This window comes from Haliotis rufescens, unplaced genomic scaffold, assembly GCF_023055435.1.
Source record: "Haliotis rufescens isolate VD_foot unplaced genomic scaffold, xgHalRufe1.0.p SCAF_17, whole genome shotgun sequence".
Lineage (NCBI taxonomy): Eukaryota > Metazoa > Mollusca > Gastropoda > Lepetellida > Haliotidae > Haliotis > Haliotis rufescens.
In genome coordinates this window covers 18,550,882-18,578,431 of record NW_025963857.1, presented here as the reverse complement: position 1 = coordinate 18,578,431, position 27,550 = coordinate 18,550,882, and the positions used below count along the sequence as shown (strand labels likewise).

The 27,550-nt window shown below is 38.8% G+C and overlaps 1 protein-coding gene across 2 annotated transcripts in view; it reads left to right on the top strand.

Annotated features, from left to right (window-relative positions):
* The first annotated feature begins 2,737 nt into the window (after positions 1-2,737).
* The window catches only part of LOC124137993 (sodium- and chloride-dependent glycine transporter 1-like), a 47,225-nt gene continuing 22,412 nt past the window's right edge, over positions 2,738-27,550 (top strand). Inside the window, exon 1 of one of the 2 annotated variants that reach the window (XM_046504493.2) lies at positions 2,738-2,860. Coding sequence is in view for 1 of the 2 variants with exons in the window: in XM_048397657.1 (XP_048253614.1) it covers positions 10,862-10,915 (54 nt within the window). In the remaining variant the exon portion in view is untranslated. Of the gene's footprint in view, positions 2,861-10,861; positions 10,916-27,550 lie in introns of those variants that run through there. The other variant, XM_048397657.1, reaches the window with a different exon arrangement.

The window sequence follows — 27,550 nt, the reverse complement described above, 5'->3', positions numbered from 1 at the left end:
GATAACATGCATCAACCAAGTCAATGACCCCGACCACCTGATCCCATTGTTGACAGATATCAGGTCAAAATATACCCGAGGTTTACGTTAAACTTCTTGGCCAAATACCTTTCTTTTAATTTGAACTGAAACGACGTTTTCAAATGGAATTTCATAAATATTTTCTCATTTTCAAAACTAACCAGTGAGGGACCTTTTGAGGGCCTGTCGTAATTCTGCCCAATTAAACCACCTCGTGTGCCCAACAAGTGTAGCTTTGCATGGGCGATGACACAACTCACTCGTAACATACTATGTGCGCTCATCTTCTCATGATATTTGATGCATCCTCGCTTCACAGTGAAATCTAGCCAAATACGCGGCTTGCAAATTGTGATTCATTATACATGCACAAGACCGTATGTGCAAGATATTTGATACACTCTTGTTTCTCAGTAAAGCTGCCTGTCAACAGTCTAGCAAGTTGTAATAAATTATTCATTATGCATGCAGAAGAGCGTATCCGATCGAGCTTGCCGAGATATTTGATACGTCCTTGTTTCTCAACCTCGGCGTGACAATGCCCCAGTGACATCAAGCAGGTCCCGTGGCTAGCAAACAGTAATACAACGCTTTTTGGTCCACATGTGTTACGCTTTGCTGCAGGCAATTATAGCGAGATCTGTAACATTTTTTTGATAATAGTGTCTAAAGACACCTTATGCTTCCCAGCAATATAATTCAAGGTGTCTAGCGCCTCTCGTACGGTCAACTAAGTATATGCATCCTATGCTGTATACATATGTATATGTATACATCTCTGATTATCTTTGAGCGTAAACGTAATCCTTATAAGTGTATATGAAATTGCATTGTACATAAGCAGATAATACATATTTCAGATATGCTTTATATATATTTATATATAATAATTTATGTATTTCAATTATGTTGTGCAAAAAGTAGCTTGAACACTAATCAACCAACATTTACTACAATATTCATGATTGAAGGCAGTAAAATTTCGACGACAAATGGAGGTCGCCTTGTTGTCTCACGTCGTATTCGTGTGTATTCGCACATGTTTGGCTTTTTCTGAATGCAATTTTATATAATTAATTTTAAGGTGAACAACATTGCAATCAAGATCGCCAGTATTAGTGTTTACCATTCAAAAATATTGATTAAAGAACCAATAAATGGTCTTTAAAAAATGTCAGAAAAAGCAACTGCTCATTTAAGATAAGGAACAAATTATTGTCTTAAGTTTGATAAATGACATTATCATAAACACTGCAATATTCGTCACATGCAAATTCATTAGCTAAATTAATATCAGTAGCACATTCGTTGCCTAAGCATGTGCACTTTCATTTGGACAAGAAGTAGGCATACACATAGCACCAAGTTTGGTCCCTTTCTTCCTGATGTTTCTTTATGCATATGAATCAGATTTTCTGCTCGGATTGGCAAAGTCAAAACAAGGTAATTTGGCCAAGAAGTTTAACTTAGGCTTCAAGTATATAGATGGTCTCATGTCGTTTAATATACATCGAATTAGCAACCCCTTCCACTGATTTACCCACCTGAACAAAGGAGACCAGTGAGACCTCATCATTTATCTCATATTTTGATCTATGCATAAAGATTCGGAGTGGCAAAACACTCTCAACAAGACTGTATGACAGGTGGGATGACTTCAATTTCCCATTTATGTCGAGCAAGATTTCCCATTTATGTCGGCTGCAGCTCCAGCCTTTGGTGACTATTACTAATGTATATTCCTACTCAAGTTGTTGACGGTGCTTAATTTATGTACAGTGTTGTGAGACATATAATGAGAAATAGAAAAAAACTGACACCAGAGACTTGATTTGGTATGCGGGGGGCACGGGTGGCCGAGTCGTCTAAGGCGCCGCGATTCGCTGTGCAGAGTTGCGTCCCTTGGGCACGCCAGAAACCTATGATTGTGGGTTCGAGTCCCGGTTCGCCCCGATTATGTTTCTAGGTTTGTCAGCACCATACCCGTGCTCGTGGGTTTCACCGAAGTGGTAAACGTCTAATACCTGCACCCCTTCGGGCTTTCCTCACACATTAAGCTGACACGCTGCGATATAACTGGAATACTGTTATAAGCGGCGTTAAACCCAACTCACTCACTCACTCACTCACTCACTCACTCACTCACTCACTCACTCACTCACTCACTCATTTGGTATGCCACCAGTCGAACCTCGCTTATCTGGACACTTGTGTTTTTCAAATATTGTCTGGATAAATGTTTAATTAGGCTCTACTACACGAAATCAGAACAAGTGGTCGATGTGACGTTTTCGTTTTCTTCAGTGTAAATCGAGATATATCTGCAGGGTGTGATTGTATGATATTGTGTAAGATTTTTATGTCTTTTAAATGTACATCTTCTCAGTAATTAAAACTTACCATATTTTTAATAATATTTGGCGCTGACCTTTTTAACAAGATGACTTGTGCCGAATGTGAGCACACCTGTTTTCAAGCAGTTGACAGTTGGTGCGGAACTGTGTTGATGTGTTCAGCCTCCTGTACTCGAAAAAGGAGCTGGCTTACCTATACAAATGTATTCGGCCTTTTCATGATCAAAATCAGTTTCAAACGCCGTGACACAAACTCTCTTGTTAAAATCCAATGAAAAGCCATATGAACAGGAGCACATTTACGAGACACAATATCACCACATGTTACACAAAAGCGAAAGCAGGTCAACTTGTTCTGACTTATTCAAGTTACGACCATGGCCCTTTCTACATTATATCAAACAACTTAAAAATAGACACCAGATTATGTCTAGACTGACGAGTTGGGCCGGGTCTAGGAGCTTGGAGGTATTTACACGCTAAAGGTAAGTTGTCTGAAGCATGTAATCTCTCTCTCGTTCATTATTGTTGTTTTTGTTTAACGCCGCACTCAGCAATATTCCAGCAAAGTTCCCCACTTTTACTATGAGTAAAAATTGAGTAACATGGATACCTAGTCCAGTTGTTTGTTTGTATTTAATTACTCATCTGTGTATATGTGCGTTTGGTGGAGAGATTTTTGCTGATTTTTCTGCTTTCATAAGTTTTAAATGTAGTTGGAATTTTAGTGTTTAAGGATATGTCTGTGTCAGGTAGAGGTTTGTCTCGTATGTTTTTGTCTGGTAGTGGTGTTTGTGGTATGTGTTTTATGTATGAGTTTAAGCAAATGTTTTAGGTAAGGGGCTTATGTGGTGTTTACGTTTCTGCGTATTGTTTTGAGTTTTTTGTATGGTGATATTTTGTTATGATTGTTGGATATATATATATAGGATGTTGTGCCCCAGCGATTGTGATTCATGAAACACACTTTTGAATATGGAAAGGGTCTTATCGCTTTTAGTTTTGGTTAGTGGGTGGGGCTATTGGTCTTCGAAAAAAAGGGCGGTTGGCTTTATTCGTTGAGTCAAAATATTTGGTGAGACAGTTGTTTTAGAATTCCCCTTGATTTTTTCCACAAGATTCTAGTATTTTAGGGTAATACACAAAGTTTTCAAATGTTTTTCATTTGCTGTTCTTATATTTTCTTTATTTTTATTTCTTAAGTGTTCGGCCAATTGTAATTTTGAATGGTCTCTCTCTGATTTATTGAGAGCCTTTTTCTTAAGTTTGTTTTTCGAGCATTCTTAATTTCTGTGCTCCACCATTGAAGTGGGTGGTGTGCATGGCATGCCCTAGTATAGACGGCATGGCATGATATACTCGGAATCGTAAAATGGAGATGTTTTAGGATTTTTCGAAAGAGTTTTGTCGCTTATATGTAGATGTTGGGATACATTTGGAGGCTATTTAATGTATTATGTGGGTAAAGCTTGTATTATAGGTATCCGTGTCAATATTTTGTATGGTTGTCATGTCAATGTTGTGAGATAGTTTTGTAAAGTTCTGCCAATTTCTTTTGAAGTTGTATTTTATGAGCTGGGTGTTAAGGTCCAATGATGAGTCTAAACGTGGAGATGGTATGATTACTGTATTAAAAGAAATTGTGATGGGACAATGGTCAATTGTCTTAGGTGTCATTATGAACGTCCCAGCACAATTTCTGGGGTAATTAAGGAAAGATCCACTGTTACTGGATTTTGCAAATGACTATACGGAAACCGAGTGGATTGACTGTCATTAAGACAAATTAAATTATTGCTATCTATCCAGTCTATTAGCATTTTACCGTATTTATCTGTGTACTTTTTTTGTGCCCTACAGTGGGTGGTGAACACTGGGGTCTCTTATAAAAAGATTCATTGGGTTTCGTGCTTGGAGAGGATATCCAAGTCAGCTATTGTAAATGATTTGGTTTAAGTTTGGTATATATTTATTATTGTTAATCTTGGTTTTTAGATAGTATTTATTTCTAGGACGTCTCAGTTTGGGTGGGTATATCGATGTTATTGAAGGGTAGGGAGTCTTTGACAAAACTGCCTAGAAGTTCAGTCCCCTAACACGCATGGGCAACGCGTGACGCAAACAGTGGGACCGTGGTGTCACGTCGTGATAGCCGGACTTTTGAGATAATGAGGCATGGACATCCAGACAAATCTAGTAACAGTATTAATGATCCATAGCATGCGCAATACGATTGCAGCCAGGAGCAACAAAGAACGCAACATATGCATGCGATGACAAACTGAAATGTATTTCGCAGGCACTGATCAATATCAATTTTGACTAATTATGAAGAAGAAGAATGTATTTTATTAATATGTCACACTTTGCATTTACAGTGTATACAATCATGGCAGTAACATAAGGAAAACTAGCAACTTCAAGCCTTATAAACTTTACGAGACACAAATACACGTTAACATATCAAATACTATTAAAATACAAGCATACAAGCATACACACAAAATGATTGGACTACATCGTAAATTATAATTGAGATACAACAGTGAATAATTTATATCGTGACAGGACGGAGAGTAGCAACTCTTGTTCAGAAGTTGTTTGATCAAGGTTACAATATTCAAGCCTCAGTATAGTTTCATGTTGGACGTGAAGGACATTTCCAAATTTGACGCATGAGTGACAAATGATGATGTCCGGTGCAATTCCCTATTAGACTTGTACCATATGTTCCAGTGGGTTTTTTTAAGGTGAACAATTGACTTGCCTTTGCATGCGTTTGCGACGGGTGCCGCCGGTGGGGCAGGATATGCTCACCTTTTCGCGAACACTTGGTACAATGTATCATCAATATTTGATAGTGATTCATTAACACATGCTCATGATATAGTCGGAATCATACAATCGACTCAGCTTTTAGCAGGTTTCTATTAGATATGGAAAGGGTTTTCTTGCCGTAACCTTAGGGGTCTTGGCGCACATTACCATCAGCGTTAGGTATAACTGTACTAACACCGTGCTTCCATGAAGTAGGAAGTGTTCTCATTCTAAACAAGATGAAAATAACTTAATGACAGGTTAATACACATATCATTTTTGAACGCTTCAGCTAGAATAAGATCTAGACCGACTGCTTTTCCCGTCCTTGCGTGTACAACTTTTCGCATGATGTTGTGGTGGGGTCACCAACACCATTATATAAATTCTCATAGCTTTCTCTCCAACAATTCTATTGAAATCGAAAGTTTAACCTGGCCATGTTATCACTGAAGGAACAAGGACTAAAAGTTATGTATTACTACTGTAGGCTAGAAATCTAAATCTACCTCCAGATTGAGCTTTTATTGCTTTTGATAATATGGTTGTCCCGATTCTCCGGTCCCGATAATCCTATACTACTGTGAAGTCTGGGGTTTTACTGATCATGATTTCTCTATCCTTGAAACTGTTCATAAAGTGTTCTTAAAATTGTGTCTTAAATTACGTAAGAGTACGCCCACTTATATGTTGTATGATGAAACGGTTGATATCATTGTCAAGAAACGGATGTTGGGCTCTTTTGCTGTATCCTAACATTGCCACAAAACGTTGATACACTTTCAGTGATTATTGACAGTCAATTTTTTATTTATGGGTGGAGTATCATATCATCCAATTCCGATAGGAATTGGAGCACCCCTTCACACAAACATAGCCAGTATACATGGTTTAACACATTCAACTGTTACCACTGCCACTACTACTACTACTACTACTACTACAAAAATGCAACTGGTTAATGTCTTGAACTACGACTACTATTGCTACAACTACTATAACTGGGAATAATAATAATAATAATACTGTTAAAAGAGATCAACTTGGCACGTCTGTATGGTTTTATGCAATATCGTGCACAGCACGTCAAAGGACAGCCAGTATTCGTATATTCCGACGATTTCTGGTCATATTCAAATATAATCATAAAGGAAAAAACGTGGAGACATGTCGTGAGACCTCAGACAAGTATCAGCACGCACGCACGCACACAGCGTACAGAAAGGTATGTTGTCATGGGAGATGTAGGGTTGGTTGGTTTCAACTCAAATAATGCTGGTTTCATCGGCGGGCGTGGGACACGAATTGACTGAATAATAAATCAGCTCAGCGTTTCAAAAGGTAGCGTTTTAATGACTGAAATGGGATTTTTATATGACTCATTTCAATTCTACCTGACATGGTTCGTCCTGTGTGAAAAGCTCCTCAATTTTATTGTATCCTTTTTATGCACCTAACAGTAAGAACGCACATCGAAATACCTGAACACTGCGAGTACACAGAATCACATGTGTATTGACATTTAAATTCACCCAGAGAGTTTCTCCCATGATAAGCTAAATACATACAGCTTGCCGGTTTGAGTGCGTATTAGTATATAGATATTGGAATAAAAAATAATAAAAATATACTATGATGTTAATCAATGTATACGCTGTATATGTAGGCTATGTAATATCGCATCTAATTATTTACCATTTGCTTTGGAGACGACCCCCTCTTAATCTGGTTTCGAGAACAATTCGCACAACATCACAGTTGGGGATAAGTGTGATAATCAGTTGGTCACCGACTTGTGAATAAACCGAGGGGCATTTTCAATAGGAGATAATAGGACATGAGTAGTTATAACTGCTCTATCATAATAGTACCATCTAAAGCACACATTTGGCGAACGAACATCGTTATGTTTGCAATCAAAACACAGCTAGAAATTTTGTGTAAATAAATAAATAAAATATTTAGCCTCCATCTGCATGATTTAAATAACTACTCCCCATAAATACCCTCTAATCAAGACAGAGTACTTAGTGAGCAAAGCCGTAATCTTTGACACCATTATACTAAATAATCATTTCAAATCTTCCATTTCAAGAAGTCATATCATGCAAGTCACTGTGTTGTAGCCTTGGACAAGGTTATTGACTCTGCTTGTCTCACTGTGATATGACTGAAACAGTTGTTGACTGTGATGTGAAATGACCATCAAGCATCATTTACCGTCTGTACATTTATGTTTTAGTGAACAGTGAGAAAATTATAAGATTATTTACATAGGATTAATTTCAAGTAAGCCATAAAAAATATAAGCCCTTAAAAATTAAGAAAAGGCATGACACTCCCCCCAAAACCCGAGCCCCCTCAAATGGTCCGTCCCTAAGTGGTTTCATGTTATTTAGGGCAATGAGTGCCCTAAGCTCATGACCATTTGAAACAAGACCACTGGAATTCGACTGTAAAATCACCATGATGAGGGTCTGTAAAAGAAGGACCAATGAAAAAATCATTGTGAAGGGGATTGAATGCCATTTGTGTTGTGTTCATTTTATTTGGATGATTAAGGGTAGTTTTGAAGTGCTCAAAAGTGTTTTGGTATAGTCTGGAGATTAGGGCAGGGTTAAGTGGAGTGTTTTCGCACAGGGATGTTTGAACAGAATGGCAGCTGCTACAAATTCTATGAGTTTGTTCATGTTGCTGTATTGTTTTTTTGTGGTGTAATGATTGATGATGATTTTGTTTTGAAGGTTTGTATTTTTTGTACAAGGAAAGTTTTCCTTGATATTGTAGTTTTGTAGGTTGCATGGCGTGGCCAGGTTTACAGGTATTTTGTATTAAAGCGACTGGGTTGGTTGAGCTAATTGGTATTAGAGTGTGAGTATTTGAGGGGATAGGGGTGGGGGGGATCCTTTTGCTTTTGTTGCTGGTTATGCTATTTATTGGTTCAGTTTGACCCTGACAAAGAGACTAGAAGGAACACTGAAACGTTCTTATAAATAAAGAAAAGGAATAAATAAAGAAAAGTTGTTATCCATAACAAGTGTCAAATATTCATGCCCTTCCAACTTTGATACTGAACAACAAAAGTTCCTATGACATTGAATAACATTTAATGCAAAGTTATGTATTTTACCAAATCTGAAACAATTTCGGTTTGCAACAGATAAAAGACTCCTGTAAATTTAATTTGCCATACTGACTTCAGAAAATGCGTGATTTCATTAAAAAAACATGAACATGCCAAAATGTCAATTTACAAATCAATAGCGTGTGTGTCCACCTCTGGTTGCGATGCAAGCAACACATCTTCGTCTCATGGAATGGACCAGGCGTCGCACAAAGTCCTGTGGGATATCTGTCCATATCTGCTGGAGCATGTTTCGAAGTTCCTGGAGTGTCTGTGGAACACGTGGTTGACGTCGAAGGCGCCGATCCATCTCATCCCACATGTGCTCGATTGGTGAGAGATCGGGGAGCGAGCCGGCCAGGGGATGACATTCACGTTGTTTTGTTGAAGAGAATCCTAACCAAGTCCAGCAATATGATACCGGGCGTTGTCATGTTGAAAGGTTATGCCTGGGCCATGACGACGAAAAAACGATAGAACAACAGGGCCGATGATCTCGTCGCGGTAGCGCTGTCAATTGGGATTTTCCTCTACCACTATCAAACGGGTCCTCTGTCTTGCTGTAATCCCACCCCATACCATAACGCTGCTGCCCCCGAACCTATCTTCTCCCATGACACAATGATTGACATAACGTTCACCTCAACGGCGGTACACTCGAATCCGTCCATCGCTGTGGCTGAGGTGAAAACGAGACTCGTCAGTGAATAGAACATGTCCCCACTGCATGGCCGCCCAGCGTAGTCGCTGTCTGCACCACTGTAGACGTACTTGACGGTGGTTTCCTGCCAAAATGGCACGTCTGGCGGGTCTTCTGGCGACAATCCCTGCACATCTGAGGCGGCGACGTACGGTTTGTGAAGATATTCGTCGAAGGCCAGGGGTGCTTCTTGCAGTCACTGGTGCTAGCTTGAATCGATTTGGTAGGTGTGTTGTTCGAATCCAGTTGTCTTGTCGATTATTGGTTACGCGTGGCCTGCCACTCCGATGATGGACTGCATTCGTCTGTTGCCAACGTTGCCATAAACACCAAATGGTGTTTCTGTTGACGTTAAATTGTCTTGCAACATCACGTTGACTCGATCCTGCTTCAAGCATACCAATGGCTCGCAGACGCTTATTTTCGGACATGCGTGGCATTTCGTAATGTTGAATAACTGCGTAATTTTGTTGTTTTTCTGAGTGGTTGTTGTCAGCACGATTGTTAACAATGCTTATGGTATCCCGTTAACGCACATGTATTTATACCCATTCTTGGGTAGTGAAATGCATGGGGCTTGCATAAAAGTCAACCTTTGCATGGAATGCATGCTATTCTGTAGCAGTTGCGTTTTTGTGACTTGATTCCATACATGTACTACAATATTGAAAACCAAACTTTACTTGTCTGAAAAATACACTAAAATAGCGGTGTCACAGGAACTTTTGTTGTTGAGTATATATGCCTGTCAAAGGCTTCAATAAGTAAACTAAACTACATGTGTTACGGTTAGGCTTACATCATCCTTCTTTTTATAGATTTTTTCATTTTTTTGATATTTCAATACTCATACAAATACACACTCAAACCGGTAGGGTGAATATATACTCACACGCAAAAGAAACGCAAGTCGGGTATGCAGTATACATGTTATTTATTTTCAACAGTAAAGACAAGAAATACTTATAGGGCAAGATTGACAAAAATTTGACTGAAGACAGTTTAATGGATTAAAAGGCAGATGACATAATTGGGTTTTTTCAAATGTTAAGGGCTTACACAGTTTCGGGTCAATACCCAAAATGTCAGTCAATACCTGGTGTGACCGCCATTAGCATTGATCACTGCCACACATCTCCTGTACATTGAGTGGATCAGACGATTTGTGAAGGCCCTAGGGATCCTACTGCACACACCCAGAGCAGCTGTGCGTAGTTCATCGGCAGTTGTAGGGACTGGGCGCACATTGTGCAGACGCCTTTGAACCTAATCCCACAGGTGTTCGATGGGGTTCAGATCAGGGCTGATCATGAGGGCTGGCCAAAGTAGAACACGGATGTTGTGTTGTTGCAGAAAGGCCATGGTAGCTCTGGCAACATGGGGACGAGCGTTGTCCTGCTGGAAAATGTGTTGTTGATGTTGTGCAAAAAATGGAACAACGTGGGGTCTGATCACTTGGTCGATATACCGCTGAGCAGTGACGCCGTGTCCCCGACCTTGACCAACATTCAGAAAGCACATGGGTCCAAGTCTCGCATTAAGTCCAATCCCTGCCCATATCATGACGCTAGGTCCACCCCATGGGTCCCTTTCCACAACGTTTCTGTCAGCGAAACGATCACCTCGACGACGCCAAATTCTGACTCTCCGTCTGCATGGGAGACACAAAAGCGACTTTCATCAGAGAAGATGACACGCCTCCACTCACGATGACGCTTATTGCGATGACCCTGTTCCCACTGAAGTCGTGCTTGTCGATGCCGTGGTTAGAGAACAGGACGACGTGCTGGTCGGCGACATCTGAGGTTGTTGGAACGGAGACGTCGGATCACAGTGTCCCGGCTAATGTGTCGATTATGTGTTCCTATGGTTCCTAAACCACTTGCGTTTCTTTTGCGTGTGAGTATATTTTGCTAGTCCGAGATGGGAGAAACTTTCTATGTTAATTAAAACGTCTAGTTTGATATGCGTTCTTACTTTTGGACAGGCACACAACAATATTGAGGGGGGGATTCATATAAGACGAACCATTTCAAGTGTAACTGAAAAGACATTAGTATCAGATATCAGTCGTATTTATAACCTTTTGAAACGCAGACAGTATTCCGAGCTGAATTGTATTCAGTCGTCGCGTCGCACGCCCGGCGATTGCACCACCTTTATTTGTGTTGACAAAAGAGAACAAAGCGAAATTGTTGTGAATTTCCACTCTTTGAAATGAAGCATGTTTACAACTGTACACATGCTTACAAAATTTAACATATTGATAATAGCGGATAAGGGTGTGTCCTTGACTATTTTATTTAAATCTGTTGATAAATTGTTTCGAAAGCTCACCATGTACATGCTGTGCTGTGCTAATTTAAGTAGTCGTATATATCACACAATGACAGACATTACTGTTCATCTGTGTTTGTGCGTGCTGATACTTGTGAGAGAACGAAATCCCTGCACGGTTTTCCTTTCGTGAGTGAGTTAAAATTTAACGTCGCATCGGCATTACTTTAGCCATATAGCGACGAGACCAAGTTAATATATTTACAATTTAGTCATGCAAAGTTATATTTAAAAACAAGTTGTGAAACATATTTGAGCATACTATATTTAAAAACAATTTATGAAACACATGTGAGCAGAACAATATGATGTATACAGTTGTAAAACACGGGCTATAGACCAGTAACCAAAGCTAGGCTAGGGGAACATAGGGACTTACATTACCTCTGCCTCCTGCATGATACCCCAGCAGGATTTACGTCATCACTTTAGCTACTAGTGGTAGTGCACTCAGCTATGAGTTGGCTTAAAAAACACTTGTTAATGATAGTTACATCGATTATGATAGTATTACGTGTCACACAGAGGGGCGAAGTTTTTTCTTTAGGGTTACATTTAAATATGACAAGAAATCTTCTGAAGAACCCTGGCTGGCTTCTTTTTCGTGTTGTGCATGACTAGGATATTGCGTGAAGCTAATATACTCACTCTCCCATTGACGCCCTGACTGACTTGACAACTGAACTCTCTTTATGAAGTAGTAATTTTGGCAGTAGTAGTAGTAGTAGTAGCAACAGTAGTCGAAGTTCTAGACTAATATCAATGTTTGCTGTTGTTGTGGTTGTCATTATTGTTGATAATTAGTTTGTCGTGGAGTAGATGTTGTCATTGTTGTAGCTGCAATTATTTTAGTACGCAAAAAGGCGCATTAGTAATTCAAACGGTCCATACGACAATTTGACAATATTTGATATTAGTAACTGAACCACTAACACTGCTTACTTGATGTGATTTCGTACATATGCTTTTATTTCATACATTGCTTGCTTTCTCATTATTGATATTATATGCAGTACACGAACTATAAGTTATAATTTATACATAGATATCACAATCACGATCAGTTTACAAAAGATCAGAGTCACATAAAGTAGGACACAACATCTGTATACACGATCGGGTCTTACGTAAGTCCAGTGAATGTCTTTTCTCCTTTTGTCTTCGTCTAGCTTGTAACTGGAACATTAGGATTTCACTGTGACTTCGTCCCTGAATTGCTTGATAGGCATTACTTAGAAGTTGAAGAATGACAAAGTAGACACAATTTATGAAAACAGACTTATAACAACGGTTTTAGGATCTAAACCGAAAAGTCGCCTTTACAGTAAATAAAAAGGTTGTTATCCATAAATTGTGTTACTTTTACTTCGTCCCTTATTCACGATGTCAATAAATTTGCAGAGGTTGGGGTACGAGTGTCGAATCCGTTCATGTATGAATGCCATCCGCCTACGTGGTTTCTGGTACGGGACCCCTGGGTATGGACATGGATCCTGATGCCTCTTACAGGATTTTCGACCCATTATAAATATGTACCTGTTAGGTCTTCTTCGTGGATTGAAGAGATGGATCCGCTGTCATTCTTCGCCTTGTCCCTGAGACTGGCCTGGTTTCGGCTGATGGTTTGTGTCTCTCTGTGGACATGGACATGTAGGAAACACAGTTCACAACTTTTGGGATATAATCGTGCATGCTTTCTCAGCTAAGATTTCAAACAGCATAATTGACTCGCAGTCAAAACCTATTTGATCAAGGTTACAACATTCAAGGACTCGGTAAAGCTTTCCATAGGTTTTATGGTAGACATGAAGAGGACATTTCCAAATTTAAGGCATCAGTGACAAAAATGATGTTCGATGCAATATCCCTATTTTGACATGTACGCGTGTTTTCTAAGGTGAACAATTGACTTGCCTTTGAATGTGTTTGTGACGGGTGCCACCGGTGGGGCAGGATACGCTCACCTTTTCGCGAACGTAATTTTTTGGTGGTGATTCATAAACACATGCTCATAATATAGTTGGAATCATACTATCGACTCTGCTTTTATGATTTCTTATGAATATGGAAAGGGTTTTGTCGCTTTTATTAACTAAATATACGCATGATCTATAACACGACTCGGGTTGGAATCTCACTACATTACCTCATAACCTGTGCCATGTTCCAGATTGTTGGAGCGCCCCCTTGTGTCACAAGACCAAATAGCGTCCATTCCAATTTGGAATGAACGTTGGAATGCTTTGGAAAGATCGCTCATTCCAAACTTTCCAAAGCTTGGAAAGATCGATCTTTCCAAAAAATCCAAAATTGGAATGGCAACATTTCCAAACATATTTCCAACACTGGAAATGTTTGGAATGACTTGGAATGGTTTGGAATTGTTTGGAAATGTTTGGAAATATGGTTAGAAGGAACAAGTTAAAATATGTTTTATCAGTAATTTGAACAATAAAAAGACTATGAATTAGGGGCTTTAGGGGTTGCTTATACAGTAATTTTGAAATTTTGAGATTTGGAAAGAATGCCAAGAGTGGGTGGGGGACGAACTAAGGGAGCTGTGTGTTGGGTGGTTGTTAGATAAGGTAGTTTTGGTTTTATTATTTAATTTGGGGTTTAAATGCGACTTATTAGTCCTGTTTTAATTAGGTATAAACCTAAGACTTTGAATTTTTCTAATTTATTTTATGGATTTAGGAGTGATTCTAGTGTAAGTTCGGTTTTAAGATTTAGGGTGGTCTGTAGTGTTGTTCGGTGTGTTTGGTAGTGTGTGCAGTGAATGAGTACGTGTTCTGGTGTTTCTTGTTGTTTGCAATGTGGGCAGTTTCCTGTTTTGTGTAGATTAGCTATTTTACGGTGATTATTTAGTTTGGTGCCGCCTGTTTGTAGTTTAGTAATAATTCTGTCGATTGTTTTGGATGGGTGTAGTATTTTTGGTTTATTTAGGGGTTTTTTTGAGTACTTTCCTGATTTGGCTATTTAAGTTTTGGTATATATTTTGCCATTTTTTGTTGATTTTTTGTTTAGTGAGACCTTTGATTTCTGATTTTGAGCTGGGTAAGTTTAAGCTTATTTCTGGGAGTTAAAGGGATAATTTTGCTGCTTTATCTGCCTTTTCATTTCCAAAGATTCCTACGTGGGCGGGGGTCCAAAGGAACTCTATTTGTTTCCCTGCCCTAGTTAAGTTGTTTGAGCTATTGAGTAATTGATTTATTAGTTTGGGGTGGTTTTTTAGTGTTTTTGAGGGCTTGTAGTCCACTGAGGTAGTCGGTTAGGATGAGGATTTTTTGTTGTTTTTTAGATTGCTGATTGTCTAGTGCTGAGACAACTACTGACTGATATAGAAGATTTAACGTGCGCTTTCCGACTGCAGCGTATTTCGCACACGGGCCTGGCCGGACCATTTAGTGTATTCCGAAAAGGGTGAAAGTGGTGTGTACAACCCAAGAGTGGGTTTTAGGGGTTGCTTGTATTGAATTTTTGAGATTTTTAAATTTGGAATAAATGCCAAGGTGGGTGGAGGAGGGAACTAAGGGAGCCGGTTGAGGTGGGTGTTTGTATGTTTATTGGATTTTGGATTGGTAGATTAATTAGTTTTTAGATGCGCTTAATTAGGTCTGTTTTGATTAGGAATACGCCTAGGGCCTTGAAGTTTTCTAGTTTATTTTGAGGGTTTAGTAGTTCATCTAGAGTAGGAACCTTATTTAGATTAAGGGTGGTTTGTAGTGTGGGCAGTTGCCTGTGGTGTGTCTTTTAAGTTTTTTTAGGTGGTTATTTAGGTTCGTGTGTCCTGTTTTGAGTTTTGTAATAAATCTGTCCATTTTTTTAGAGGGGTGTAGCATTTTAGGTTTGGCTAGTGGTTTTCTGAGCACTTTTTTGATTTGGCTATTTGAGTTTTGATATTGATTATGCCATTTTTTGGTTATTTTTTGTTTGTTTACACTTTTAATTTCTGATTTTGAGATGGGTAGGTTTAGGCTTATTTCTGATAAGAGATAATTTAGCTGCTTTATCGGCGCTTTCGTTGCCGTAAATTCCTACGTGGGCGGGGATCCACAAGAAGGTTATTTGTTTACCTGCTTTTGTTAGGTCGTTGGAGCTTTTAAGTATTTGGTTTATTAATTTAGGTCGTTTTTTTGTATTTTTGTTTTGGAGGGCTTGTAGTCCACTAAGGGAGTCGGTGAGAATTAGGATTTTATTGTTGTTTTTAGATTGTTGGTTTTGCAGGGCTGAGGCCATGCCCATAAGTTCGGCCGTGAATATAGATTGGTTGTTAGGGAGTCGGGAAGATTGTGTGGATATAACTGGTTGTGTGGTATGGACTCCGAAGCCTGTGTGGTTGGAGATCGGGTCTGAAGATCCGTCAGTGTACATGTGACACCCATTTGGCCAATTTTCGTGTATGTATGCAAGTGTGGTGGTTTTACCTATGTTTGGGTCGGTTTGTTTATTTATTTGGTTAGCTAGCGTTGGGTCTATTTTGTGTATTTTGAGTTTAGGGGTGAAGATATTTGATTTTTTGCAGTTTTGTTTAAGATTTTGAGTTTGGTGTTCATTGAGATAGTTAGTTATTCTTTGGGATATTGGGGTGAGTAAGGGGTGTTTGCGAGCTAGAGTTTGGTTTCTTGGGCTTATGTTTTGGTTAATTATGAGACAACTAATAGGTCTCAAGATTAAGTATTCGGCTGGATGACAGCTGCCATTTAATTACAAAACAGACAGTCGTCTAGACGGCTCACATGTAAGTGCGCCGACATGTGCCTAAGATCATAAAATGGACAATCTTTGGTAACATCTAATTTATTGTTGTCTCACGCCAGAGCTGTGAATAATTCTGTTCATTGAACAATTGGAATTCAGGAAGTTATCAATAATTGTTTTACTTAAGATAAGATAAGATAAGATAAGATAAGTTGTTTATAACATAATATTATGATGTCAGGACGTACTACATTCAAAACCATATATTTTAAAATCAATTTAATGACAGACTATGATTTCCAAGTCCCGATTAGCAAATCAATGAGGTATCAGTTTCACCACATGTGCACAGACCGCCTATACTTATATATATATATATATTTTTCATAACTATTCTCCAGTTAAAGTCCTATCCTCTTATCAAAAAATCTGTGAGAGTGATCATCATTAACGAAACTCATTCTCGTCAAAGAATACAGAACAAATGAAGAATCAGATGCATACATTTATTGCCATGCTTCATTTATCACGAAGTAGATTTACATACATTTGTGAATAGCACTTAAACTGTGATAATGAATTTTACCATTGTCTATATTATATTATAAGTATTAACCATAATATGGATTTCCGAATTTATAAACGACTCCAAACGTTGATATTTCAGACAAAAACAAAGTCAGCCGTCTTTTAACGTTCAAGGGAAAAGGGTTTGCTTTCACAATTGAACATTTGTTTTCACCAAAGGACAATCAAATCAAACCAAAAACAGTAAAAATACACATATATGGTTAGCGACCGTCATTTATAATAATAATATAGTTTATTACAGTGTCATGTGTTACAAAGCAATACAACATTTAGCACATACTTAAAATACAAACACCAGGCCTCAGTGGGCCGAAATGACACCTTAAGGTATTACAAATATTAAAATACAATTAGATATAAAAAGTAATCATGCACATTCTTAATATCTACATATACACATATTCACTAACACAATCACATAATGCACTCATGCATACACACATATATACATACGCACTCACGCACGCACATTATACAGCGAGGGGGGAAATTCGTCTGCTCTAACTGCCTTCACAAAAACATTCCAGCCCTTAATTACCGAGGCAGCTGTGACGTAGTAGCATTACATTCGCTGCGTTTGCAGCATATAAGATGTGTAATCTGTGGAGTGACTAAAGTAATATTACGGCTGAAATCTTACTTGCATGGTTGTTTTAATAGAAAACTTACGGTTTAAAAACACAATTGTTCTTATATAATGTTTTTAGGTTTGGTTTATAAATACAAGAGAAGATTTTTTATACATATAAAACTGGTCGAAAATACAGCTCAACAATAGAAACATAAAAATAGGAGTTGTGAATAGTGACAAATTTTAATTACATCACCGTGTCAATAATTATTGATTGATTCCGTCAAACTTTCAAACCATTTATTGCCATGGACGTACACTACTGCCTTAAAGTTCATTCCCCTAACACGCGTTGAGAACGCGTGTAACACGCATGTGACACGGGTGCTCAACGGGTAGCAGGTGTGTAACACGGGACCGGGTTCCAGTTGAAGTTGACAAAATTATCAAATGAATAATGAGATAAAACAAAACAGTGAGATGTGAAATTTGAGTTAATGAGCGGCCATTGAGCTGTGTTCACCAGACCGTAAATACAAGGTCGGCCCGTCTTAATTAGTGTTCGGTTGTTAGACTTTTATGGCATGAACCATTCCACTAGGGTCCCGTCTAGCCATTGTGGCTAGCCGACAGTAGAACAGTAGTGAATTTAGATGCGAGTTTATTGCTAGGGGAACCCCCGTGTTGACACGATTGTCGCGGGTTGGTAAATGTTCGCCATTAATAAAATGATTGTTTGTGGATTGCGAACATATTCATTTGCCCACACGAGTCATTCCATTTGATTGCAAATATAACGTTTTTCGTTCGCCAAATTTATGCTTTAGACAGTACAATTATGATATAGCCGTCACCACACTAATGTCTCATTATTTCACGTAGGAATATGTCACATTTCCCCACACCCCACTTTCTGTTTTGTATTTTGAAAGAATAAATAAAAGAAGGTTTTGTGTGGGACACTTTTATACTAATTATAAGAGGATGTTGTAAATGAATATGAACAGCCATGCTGTCTGACTGTTGATAGAATTTGAGATCTTCACAATCACCGGGTGTGACCATGTAGACAGAATCTCGTTAGGGTTTGTGATTTTTACATTTGCCCAATGACCATAGTGAGTATTGCTGGGGATACCAAACGTAACAGTTTATTATTAGAGGTTGTGAGTACCTACACCACGTAGATAGGATATATTTAGGATTTTAATCCTTCTTTGAGAGGCATTTAGAAGTTGGAGTACTACGTTAGGATAAGATTTGTGGGTGACTTTAATCCTTTCTTTCTCTGTGGGTAATCCTTTCACGTTGATTGGAGGAAGTCACTCAACCAGGTCATGACAGGTCGTGAGTTTACTCACTAACTACTGTGAACGTTTTTGGCATAACATCCTTCTTGTATAAACATAGAAACGATGCTCACTCACTGTTAATCTTCTGCAGTTTGCTGGCAAAGTGGGGATAAACCTCAGTGTCAAAGACGATCAAACTTAGTTCGAATCCTTGTTTATATGTGACATCTCCCAAATGGGGACATGTTCATAAACTTGGCAAGTGATGATGAATTTTAATATTAATATTATTATAGTTTATGAAATTGTTAATAAAACTTTAATAAAATTGTGCTTCACTCTCACGAAAAATATATTGTCTGTGAGTAAATTTATATGTCACGTTTCATCGGCATTTTTCAGTGATATTGGGACTACATTAAACTGGCTGGTTTTACATTTCTGATACAGGTGCTTGACTGACTGAGTAGTTCATGATCAATTAGATATGTTTAAATCAGTCAAGTTTGCAACAATAGATGAATAAGTTGATACATTTGGACCGCAGTTACCGATTAACAACTTAAGACATAGAGACAGGGAGGAGATATATAACCAAACCTATGGTCCTTTTGAGACAGTTGACAGTTAGAACGTTGGATTAAATGACAGTAACTAATTTGAACATTCCCCAGTAATATCATAAAATACATCATAACTCATAACAGTCCGAGAAACAGCTTCCAGCCATATACTAGTATTGAAGGGACAATCGCTTTTGACAGTTTAAAAATAAACTCACCTTAAGGTGCTTGGCAAGTCAAAACTGACCTCCCTGAATATGTTTTTTAGGTTTGACAGCAACTATGCTTGTGGATTTCAGCGATAGACATGATTTGTTAGCTAGATGTTATTACAATAAGCGAAAATGTCTTAAAAGTCCACAGTTTGTTTAATAGTACAAAAAGTGTGTTATAGATCTATCAACGTTTTCTTTTATTGAACATAATATTTGCACTATATTGCTGTTAGCTGTAAATAATCTAGCCTCCCCATGTACGTAACTGACATATATTTATGTATGACCAGAACAGCAAATAAAGCTCTGGTAGATAGGTACCTCGGAGATTTAACGTGCGCTTTCCGACTTAAGCCTATCTCGCACACGTGGAAGCACTTATACAATTAGGGTAAAAAAGTGTAATGATTAAATAAAGAAGTGCACCCCCCCCACCCCACCCCCCACCCCCAAATATATAAGTTTGCAGCCTATTCTAATAAAGTTAAAGGGGTTGGGGTTTGGCTGGTTGGAGTGGGTGATAAAAGAATATTCAATAATATGGAAAAGTTTGGGCCTGGGGTGGGGGTGGGGGGTGTGGGGGGGGGGGGGGGGGGGGGGGGGCACGGCGTCGGCTGGCGAGCATGTGTGGCGGTATCCTTCTAGTAGTCTCTTGGTCAGCTTCTCATCCTGGGGGTTGGGATTCTGGTAGAGACTCTTGGCAAGGAGGGCGGCGGTATTGGCGACGAAGTGGTTTGAGGTCGGTACGCCACTACTCTGGAAGAAGTGGTACAAGTCTGTGTAGTTTGTGATGTCGTACTCGATGTCCTGTCCCCCCTTCTTGTGCACCATGACGAAAGGGACTCCTTGTTTGGCGTAGAGATGTTCCTTTGGGGTGTTGATCTGGTCAACCTTGAGATCCGGTGTCCCGGTATAAACTCTCCCCCGTACAAATTCTCCCCCCGGAGATTTTATACCGGTACAGATTCTCCCCCGGCGAATCAATTCTGAAATAAAATCTCCCCCGGGCGGATATATTTCGCGCCCCCCTCAGTATAAAGTCTCCCCCCTGATTATTCGGTTTGTTGCAATGTCTTTAAGTACTATATTCTTTAAATAGTTATCTTTAATGTAAGGAGGGTTACTTTAAAAAATAGATTATGAAATATGGTCATAATGAATTGATATTTCAGAATATTTTATTTGGTAACTGTACCTTCCATCCTAAAATAATTATAAGACATAATCATACCAAACAAAGGATGGGAGACATGAGTCTCTACAGAACTTGTTGTTTCTAATACAGTTGTTGTTGTCTGTATACATTTTTTTAATATACCAGTTTGAGTCTACATGCGAACACAATCGATGGTTGAAATGTTAGTCTAAGAACAAAACATGAACTAATTCTAAAGAACTCTGATGTATAAAGTTACCTTCATCTTTGATTGACTGATGTATTTTCAATCTTTATTCAGCACTGAAGAGGCCACAGGCCTATAGTACGAAGCATTAAGTTTATGAATAAACTGTTATAAAATATTCATAAAGTATCAGGGGTCATTTCAACTTGCAAAATGATTGACATAGTCCTTTATAGAGCGAGGATTGGGCTGTTTTCTCACCCGATTGACTGACATACAACATTCACATGGTTTAGAATGGTACAATGAATGGTAAAGCATGCAAATTACTCTAATACGCGATATTTCATAAGAAAATATCATATCTCCGTTAAAACATAAAACCAATATTTATGAGTCTACATATTGATATAAGACTTTATCACTGTATCCAATTCCAACATTTTAGATATAAACTTTCGGACAGTTCAGTTCAAAATTCTTCAACCTTTAATACATCACAGGGATTTGTAGCAAGACGACGGGAATCTACAGTCTTGACTGTGTGTGTGTTTTTTTATGAGAATGTTTCTCACCGACCTTAGCGTGTAGGGGTGTGATGTCCTGGGCAGGAAATGACAGTGTTTTGACTACTCGTCTTTCATTAATTAACGTTATGGGCATCCCTAATTAACATTTACTAATTCATGTTAAACCAACACAGGATGTTTTCTGGAAGTGGACAATCGCGAATGTAATAGGGCTGACACGACATGTGTTAATAACTGTCCTAGAACTTCTTAAGTTACTAAACATTCTTTATATCTAACGACTAATATTATATCCACCTATATACCACTTTATTGTCTCATATTGCGGTAGTAAAGAAAACACAGTGCTGAAAGTGAAGCCCTTTTCACTCCACATTCCCAACATCGTCTCTATCAGAAGTGTTTGGCAACTATTGAACTGACTGACTGACTGATATAGAAGATTTAACGTGCGCTTTCCGACTGCAGCGTATTTCGCACACGGGCCTGGCCAGGCCATTTAGTGTATTCCGAGAAGGGTGAAAGTGGTGTGTGCAACCCAAGAGGGGGCTTTTAGGGGTTGCTTATATCGATTTTTGAAATTTTAAAATTTGGAATAAATGCCGAGGTGGGTGGAGGAGGGAACTAAGGGAGCCGGTTGAGGTGGGTGTTTGTATGTTTATTGGATTTTGGATTGGTAGATTAATTAGTTTTTAGATGCGCTTAATTAGGCCTGTTTTGATTAGGAATACGCCTAGGGCCTTGAAGTTTTCTAGTTTATTTTGAGGGTTTAGTATTTCATCTAGAGTGGGAACCTTATTTAGATTGAGGTTGGTTTGTAGTGTGGTTCTGTGTGTTTGGTAGTGGGTGCAGTGGATGAGTGCGTGTTCTGTGGTTTCGGGTTGTTTGCAGTGGGGGCAGTTGCCTGTGGTGTGTCTTTTAAGTTGTTTTAGGTGGTTATTTAGGTTCGTGTGTCCTGTTTGGAGTTTTGTAATTAATCTGTCCATTTTTTTAGAGGGGTGTAGGATTTTAGGTTTGGCTAGTGGTTTTCTGAGCACTTTTTGGATTTGGCTATTTGAGTTTTGATATTGATTATGCCATTTTTTGGTTATTTTTTGTTTGTTTACACTTTTAATTTCTGATTTTGAGATGGGTAGGTTTAGGCTTATTTCTGGTATTTTGAGAGATAATTTAGCTGCTTTATCGGCGCTTTCGTTGCCGTAAATTCCTACGTGGGCGGGGATCCACAAGAAGGTTATTTGTTTGCCTGCTTTTGTTAGGTCGTTGGAGCTTTTAAGTATTTGGTTTATTAATTTAGGTCGTTTTTTGGCTTTTTGTTTTGGAGGGCTTGTAGCCCACGAAGCGAGTCAGTGAGAATTAGGATTTTTTGTTTGTTTTTTGATTGTTGGTTATGCAGGGCTGAGGCCATGCCCATAAGTTCGGCCGTGAATATAGATTGGTTGTTAGGGAGTCGGTAAGATTGTGTGGATATAACTGGTTGTGTGGTATGGACTCCGAAACCTGTGTGGTTGGAGATCGGGTCTGAAGATCCGTCAGTGTATATGTGACACCAATTTGGCCAATTTTCGTGTATGTAAGAAAGTGTGGTGGTTTTACCTATGTTTGGGTCGGTTTGTTTATTTATTTGGTTAGTTAGCGTTGTGTCTATTTGGGGTATTTTGAGTTTAGGGGTGAAGATATTTGATTTTTTGCAGTTTTGTTTAAGATTTTGAGTTTGGTGTTCATTGAGGTAGTTAGTTATTCTTTGGGATATTGGGGTGAGTAAGGGGTGTTTGCGAGCTAGAGCTTGGTTTCTTGGGCTAATGTTTTGGTTAATTAGGTTTTGGATGAGAGGGTTTGTTTGGGACGCGGCCCAGAAATTAAGGCTTAGATGTTCCCTGCGTAGATTTAGTGGCATTTCTCCTGTAAGGGCCTGAAGTGAGGTGTAGGAGGTGCCATGTTGGGTGCGTGTAATTAGTTTAAGGGCTTGGTATTGTATTGAGTCAAGTTTTTTAGATAGAGAGTTGTTTAGGGTATTGTATATGGCGCAGCCGTAGTCTAGTTTTGATCTAATTAGTGTTGTATATAGTGAGAGGAGGGTATCTTTGGAGGCTCCCCAATTAGAGCCGGTGAGACATCTTAATGTGTTAAGGTCTTTGCTGCATCTAGTTTTTAGGTTTTGGACGTGAGCCTCCCAGGTGAGGTGTTGATCGAAAATAAGTCCTAAGAATTTGGTTTGTTTTTGGAATTTGATTGTTTGGTTGTTTAGCTGGAGGATTGGGTAGGCAGGTTTCATGTTTTTATGTTTGAATACTATTCCTGTTGTTTTATCTGAGTTAATGGAGAAGCCCCATTTGTCTGCCCATTGTTGTATTTTATTTAGAGATTTTTGGATTAGGTTTTCTGCCATTTTAATGCTTTTAGTGCGGACCCATAGGGCTCCATCATCCGCGAATTTTGAAGTGTTTAGTTTAGGGGATAAGCCCTCGAATAGATCATTTATCATTATATTGAAGAGGGTTGGGCTGAGAATGCTGCCCTGGGGAGTGCCATTTTCTAGGGGACACTGGTCCGATAGCGTATGGTCTATACCCACGGTAATTTTGCGATTGTTTAGGAAATCTTGGATGAAGTTTATTATTTGGCCTTTTAGTCCTATTTTTTTTAGTTTTTGTATTAGCCCGTGGTGCCATACCATATCGAAAGCTTTAGAGAAGTCGAGGAATATGCCTATGGTGTATTGCTTGTTTAGCTGTCCTGTTTTTATATCCTGTTCTAGTCAGGCAAGGTTATCGAGAGTTGATCGGCCAGGAGTGAAGCCGCTTTGGTCGGGGTTTATGATGTTGTTTTGGTCTAGGTAGTGCTGTAGCCTATTTTTAGTCATAAGTTCCATTATTTTGCAGAGATTTGAGGTTAGGGATATGGGCCTATAGGAGTTTGTCTGATCTGCTGGTTTATTTGGTTTAGGTATTGGGATTACTAGAGCTTCCTTCCATGAGGATGGGACCTGTCCGTTTAGGTAAACTAGGTTGTATAGTTTAAGTAAAGTTTGGAGTAGTTTGGTAGGTAAGTGTTTGATTATTTGGTAAGAGGTGAGGTCTAGGCCAGGGGCTGTTCCTTTTTTCTATTGTTTAGTACGTGATTTAGTTCTTCTATGGTGTAACTATTGAACTGCATGGCAAGTATTTATAAAACGACCGGGGGAGGAAATATTCTGGGGGGAGATTTTATTTCGTAGGGAGGGGGAGAATTTATTTCGAGAGGGGCGGAACTGTACCGGTATTATTGACACCGGCCACATGGAACTCTGGGTTGGAGAGTGTAGTTGTCGCAGCGCGCATTGATCCGGGAACCAGACCGGAAGTGACAGTTTGGACCGTCGCTTATGTCATTTCAAAAGGAGAGTTATTTCCCTTTGGAACAAAAAGATTGCCCAATAGTCAGTGTTGATAAGTCAATAATGATCGGTTAATCATCACACGAACAGTGATGATGGCGTTGAAATATGAGCACATACAGTCGTGCTGTGACTCGTTTGATTGAATTTGTTGTTATTTATTGTCAAAAAAGAAAGACGATATTTGCAATTGCAATAAGCTCCCAATTTATGCATCACACAATATGTTATTGCAAATTTCCATTTCATCTACCCTGAGCCTTTTTCCAATATTAAATGTTCAGCTCTTACAAGGAACGTCACAGAAAGTAGTATAGGTAATGGTGATTCTGCCGCAACCCCACTGGAGCCAGATTTATATACCTATACTGCTACTACAGGGGGAATTTTTTATGTGTAAACGCTGATGCGATTCAACGATCGTCATGAGATTAAGTTAAATTGACTCTAGCTCACCACTACCTTGAGTCAATCAATGATACCATAGAGGGAATTTTTAGCACAAAAACGATGATGAGACTAAACTCAATTGTAATGAAATATTCTCTATTATTTTTACTCATACGCATACCATAATTTTTAAACAAAGTGATATTCAACATTTTTACTAAATTCTTCGTTCATTTTACTAGGAGACCAGACTATATACTCTTCTTGGTAATTGGAAAGAAACAATTGATGACCGTATTTTGTTTAACATTTTTGTGTGTTGAAACACTTATATTAAAGGGAAATATAACCATTTAGTCTGTTCGGGTAACCAATTCTAGCTATTGTTTCCTGAATAAAATATTATCTACTTCAGGCATACACATATTGTTTTGTGTCATGTGACACCAGATGTTGTCATGAACCAATACTCATGTCGAAAACAACCATAGAAATGTGAAACATCAATACTAGAGAATAACCAAGTTCGATTTTCCAACGAGAAAATTCCTTTTGGCGTGAACGTTGACAATAGCGGTACAAATATATTAATGGATCACTGAGCATCTGTTGCCTCCGATGAATAGATGAAGTTATGCCGCAACAGTAAGCTCTTAGAAGTCTTGTTTGCCAGCTGGGACCATGTCAATATATCAGGTATGAAATACATTTACACGTTGAACGCATTTGACAGAGAGTATTAGTTATCTTGAACGGTTGGTGAAACCGCGCAAATCGAAACAGTTCATGTATGGTGTAGTATTGTCCACATGTTGATATAAGACTTTATCACTGTCTTCAATTCAAAAATGTTAGATATAAACTTTCGGACCCAACACAAGCCAAACACAAGTATTTATAAAAATCCCTACGAGAATTTATTTCGTAGGGTGGGGGAGAGTTTATTTCGAGAGGGGCTGAACTGTACCGGTATAAATTCGCCGGGAGGGGTGGGGGTGGGGGGCGGTGGGGGGGTGGGGGGGTGGGGGGGTGGGGGGGAGTATTCTGGGGGCGAATATATTTCGTGACACCGGAACTACTGATGCAACTGATTTCAGAGATCTTATTAATCCTCGCAAACATTCGGTTTTAACACTAACTACGTAAAAACTGTCAACATATCCACGCCGTTATACTCTGATTAAAGATCTAAAATATATTCCTTAATACAGGCTACCATTTGAAAATGGTATCAGTGTAATACCAGGGGCTAGAATATCATGGTGCAACCAGGTTTCTGTTAAACATACAACATCATAACTATCTAATTCAGCACTGATTAAATCTACTTTAAAATCTACTAAGACTCCTTTCGTTTACATGTATAATCTTTATAAGCAAAGTAACCCAAAATATAGATAATGTGTATCATCTTCCCGAAATGATTAGCATGTAGAATAGATTCGAAAACACCTGTATTGAACAACATCAACCGGCATCGTCAAAGCAAAGTGTACATGTAATTGTTACAATGGTGCTGGCGGTGAATATTAATGAAGAACATCTTGTTAAAAAGACACACCGAAACTGATTTGCATAACTGATGACCACAACATATTGCAAAATATCAAAATAGTAAAAATGATACAGTTTAACCTAACACTGAAGAGAAAACAAGAACGACACAGAAAAGTAAAATAGTACGTCATATAGAACTGAGATAAAGTAATCTGAGAAGGGATTCATACGTTATATACAACTTAAAAATATAATATTATGAAAAACGAAAGGAAAGGTGGGACACCCCCCACCACACACCCCACACCCCACACAAGTAACTAAATGTATAATTCAGAAAAAATAAAGGAGATAAAAAAAAAGAATAAAAAAACACATAAACAAATGAACATTAAAACTATTGGCAACTGCATGGCAAGTATTTATAAAACGACCGGGGGAGGAAATATTCTGGGGGGAGATTTTATTTCGTAGGGTGGGGGAGAGTTTATTTCGAGAGGGGCGGAACTGTACCGGTATAAATTCGCCGGGGGGGAGATTTTATTCTGGGGGCGAATATATTTCGTGACACCGGCCGGGCCCTGTAGTGGTTGATCGGAATGTCTGACTTTTCCACTAGTAATTAAAGTTCTTTGGTATGACCTCTTTTATCCCTGCTGACGTTATCCTAATGTTCAATTTCAGTCTGCCTCACCAAGCGTAAGAAAGCATTGTACATGTTCTGATAAACTATACTGATGCAATTAAGCAAATGAATATTTGCTGTGGGCAAATATCTATTTTCTATATATATAATTTTTGGATATGAAGCATTCTAGTTAATTGTGGATACACTGGGCAGACAGAATTGTGTTTATTTCCAGGCCATCCTGATCGTCGTTTACTACTATAAGGTGTATGTTTTGAGGCAAGATCAAAGGCGCCGCACAGCATTTATTAGATAACAGACGGGGTCGTCCGTTTCGCTTTAAACAACCACCCCACCCTGTCTGTAGGAGTTATATAATCGGTGCGCAAATAACTGTGTCAAGTCCACTGCCGGGCTGATGCGGTGTCAGTGTCAGCAATGAACATGAATGCTCAAATTATAGTCCTGTAGCACTCACAAGTTGCTCAGCCAAAATATTT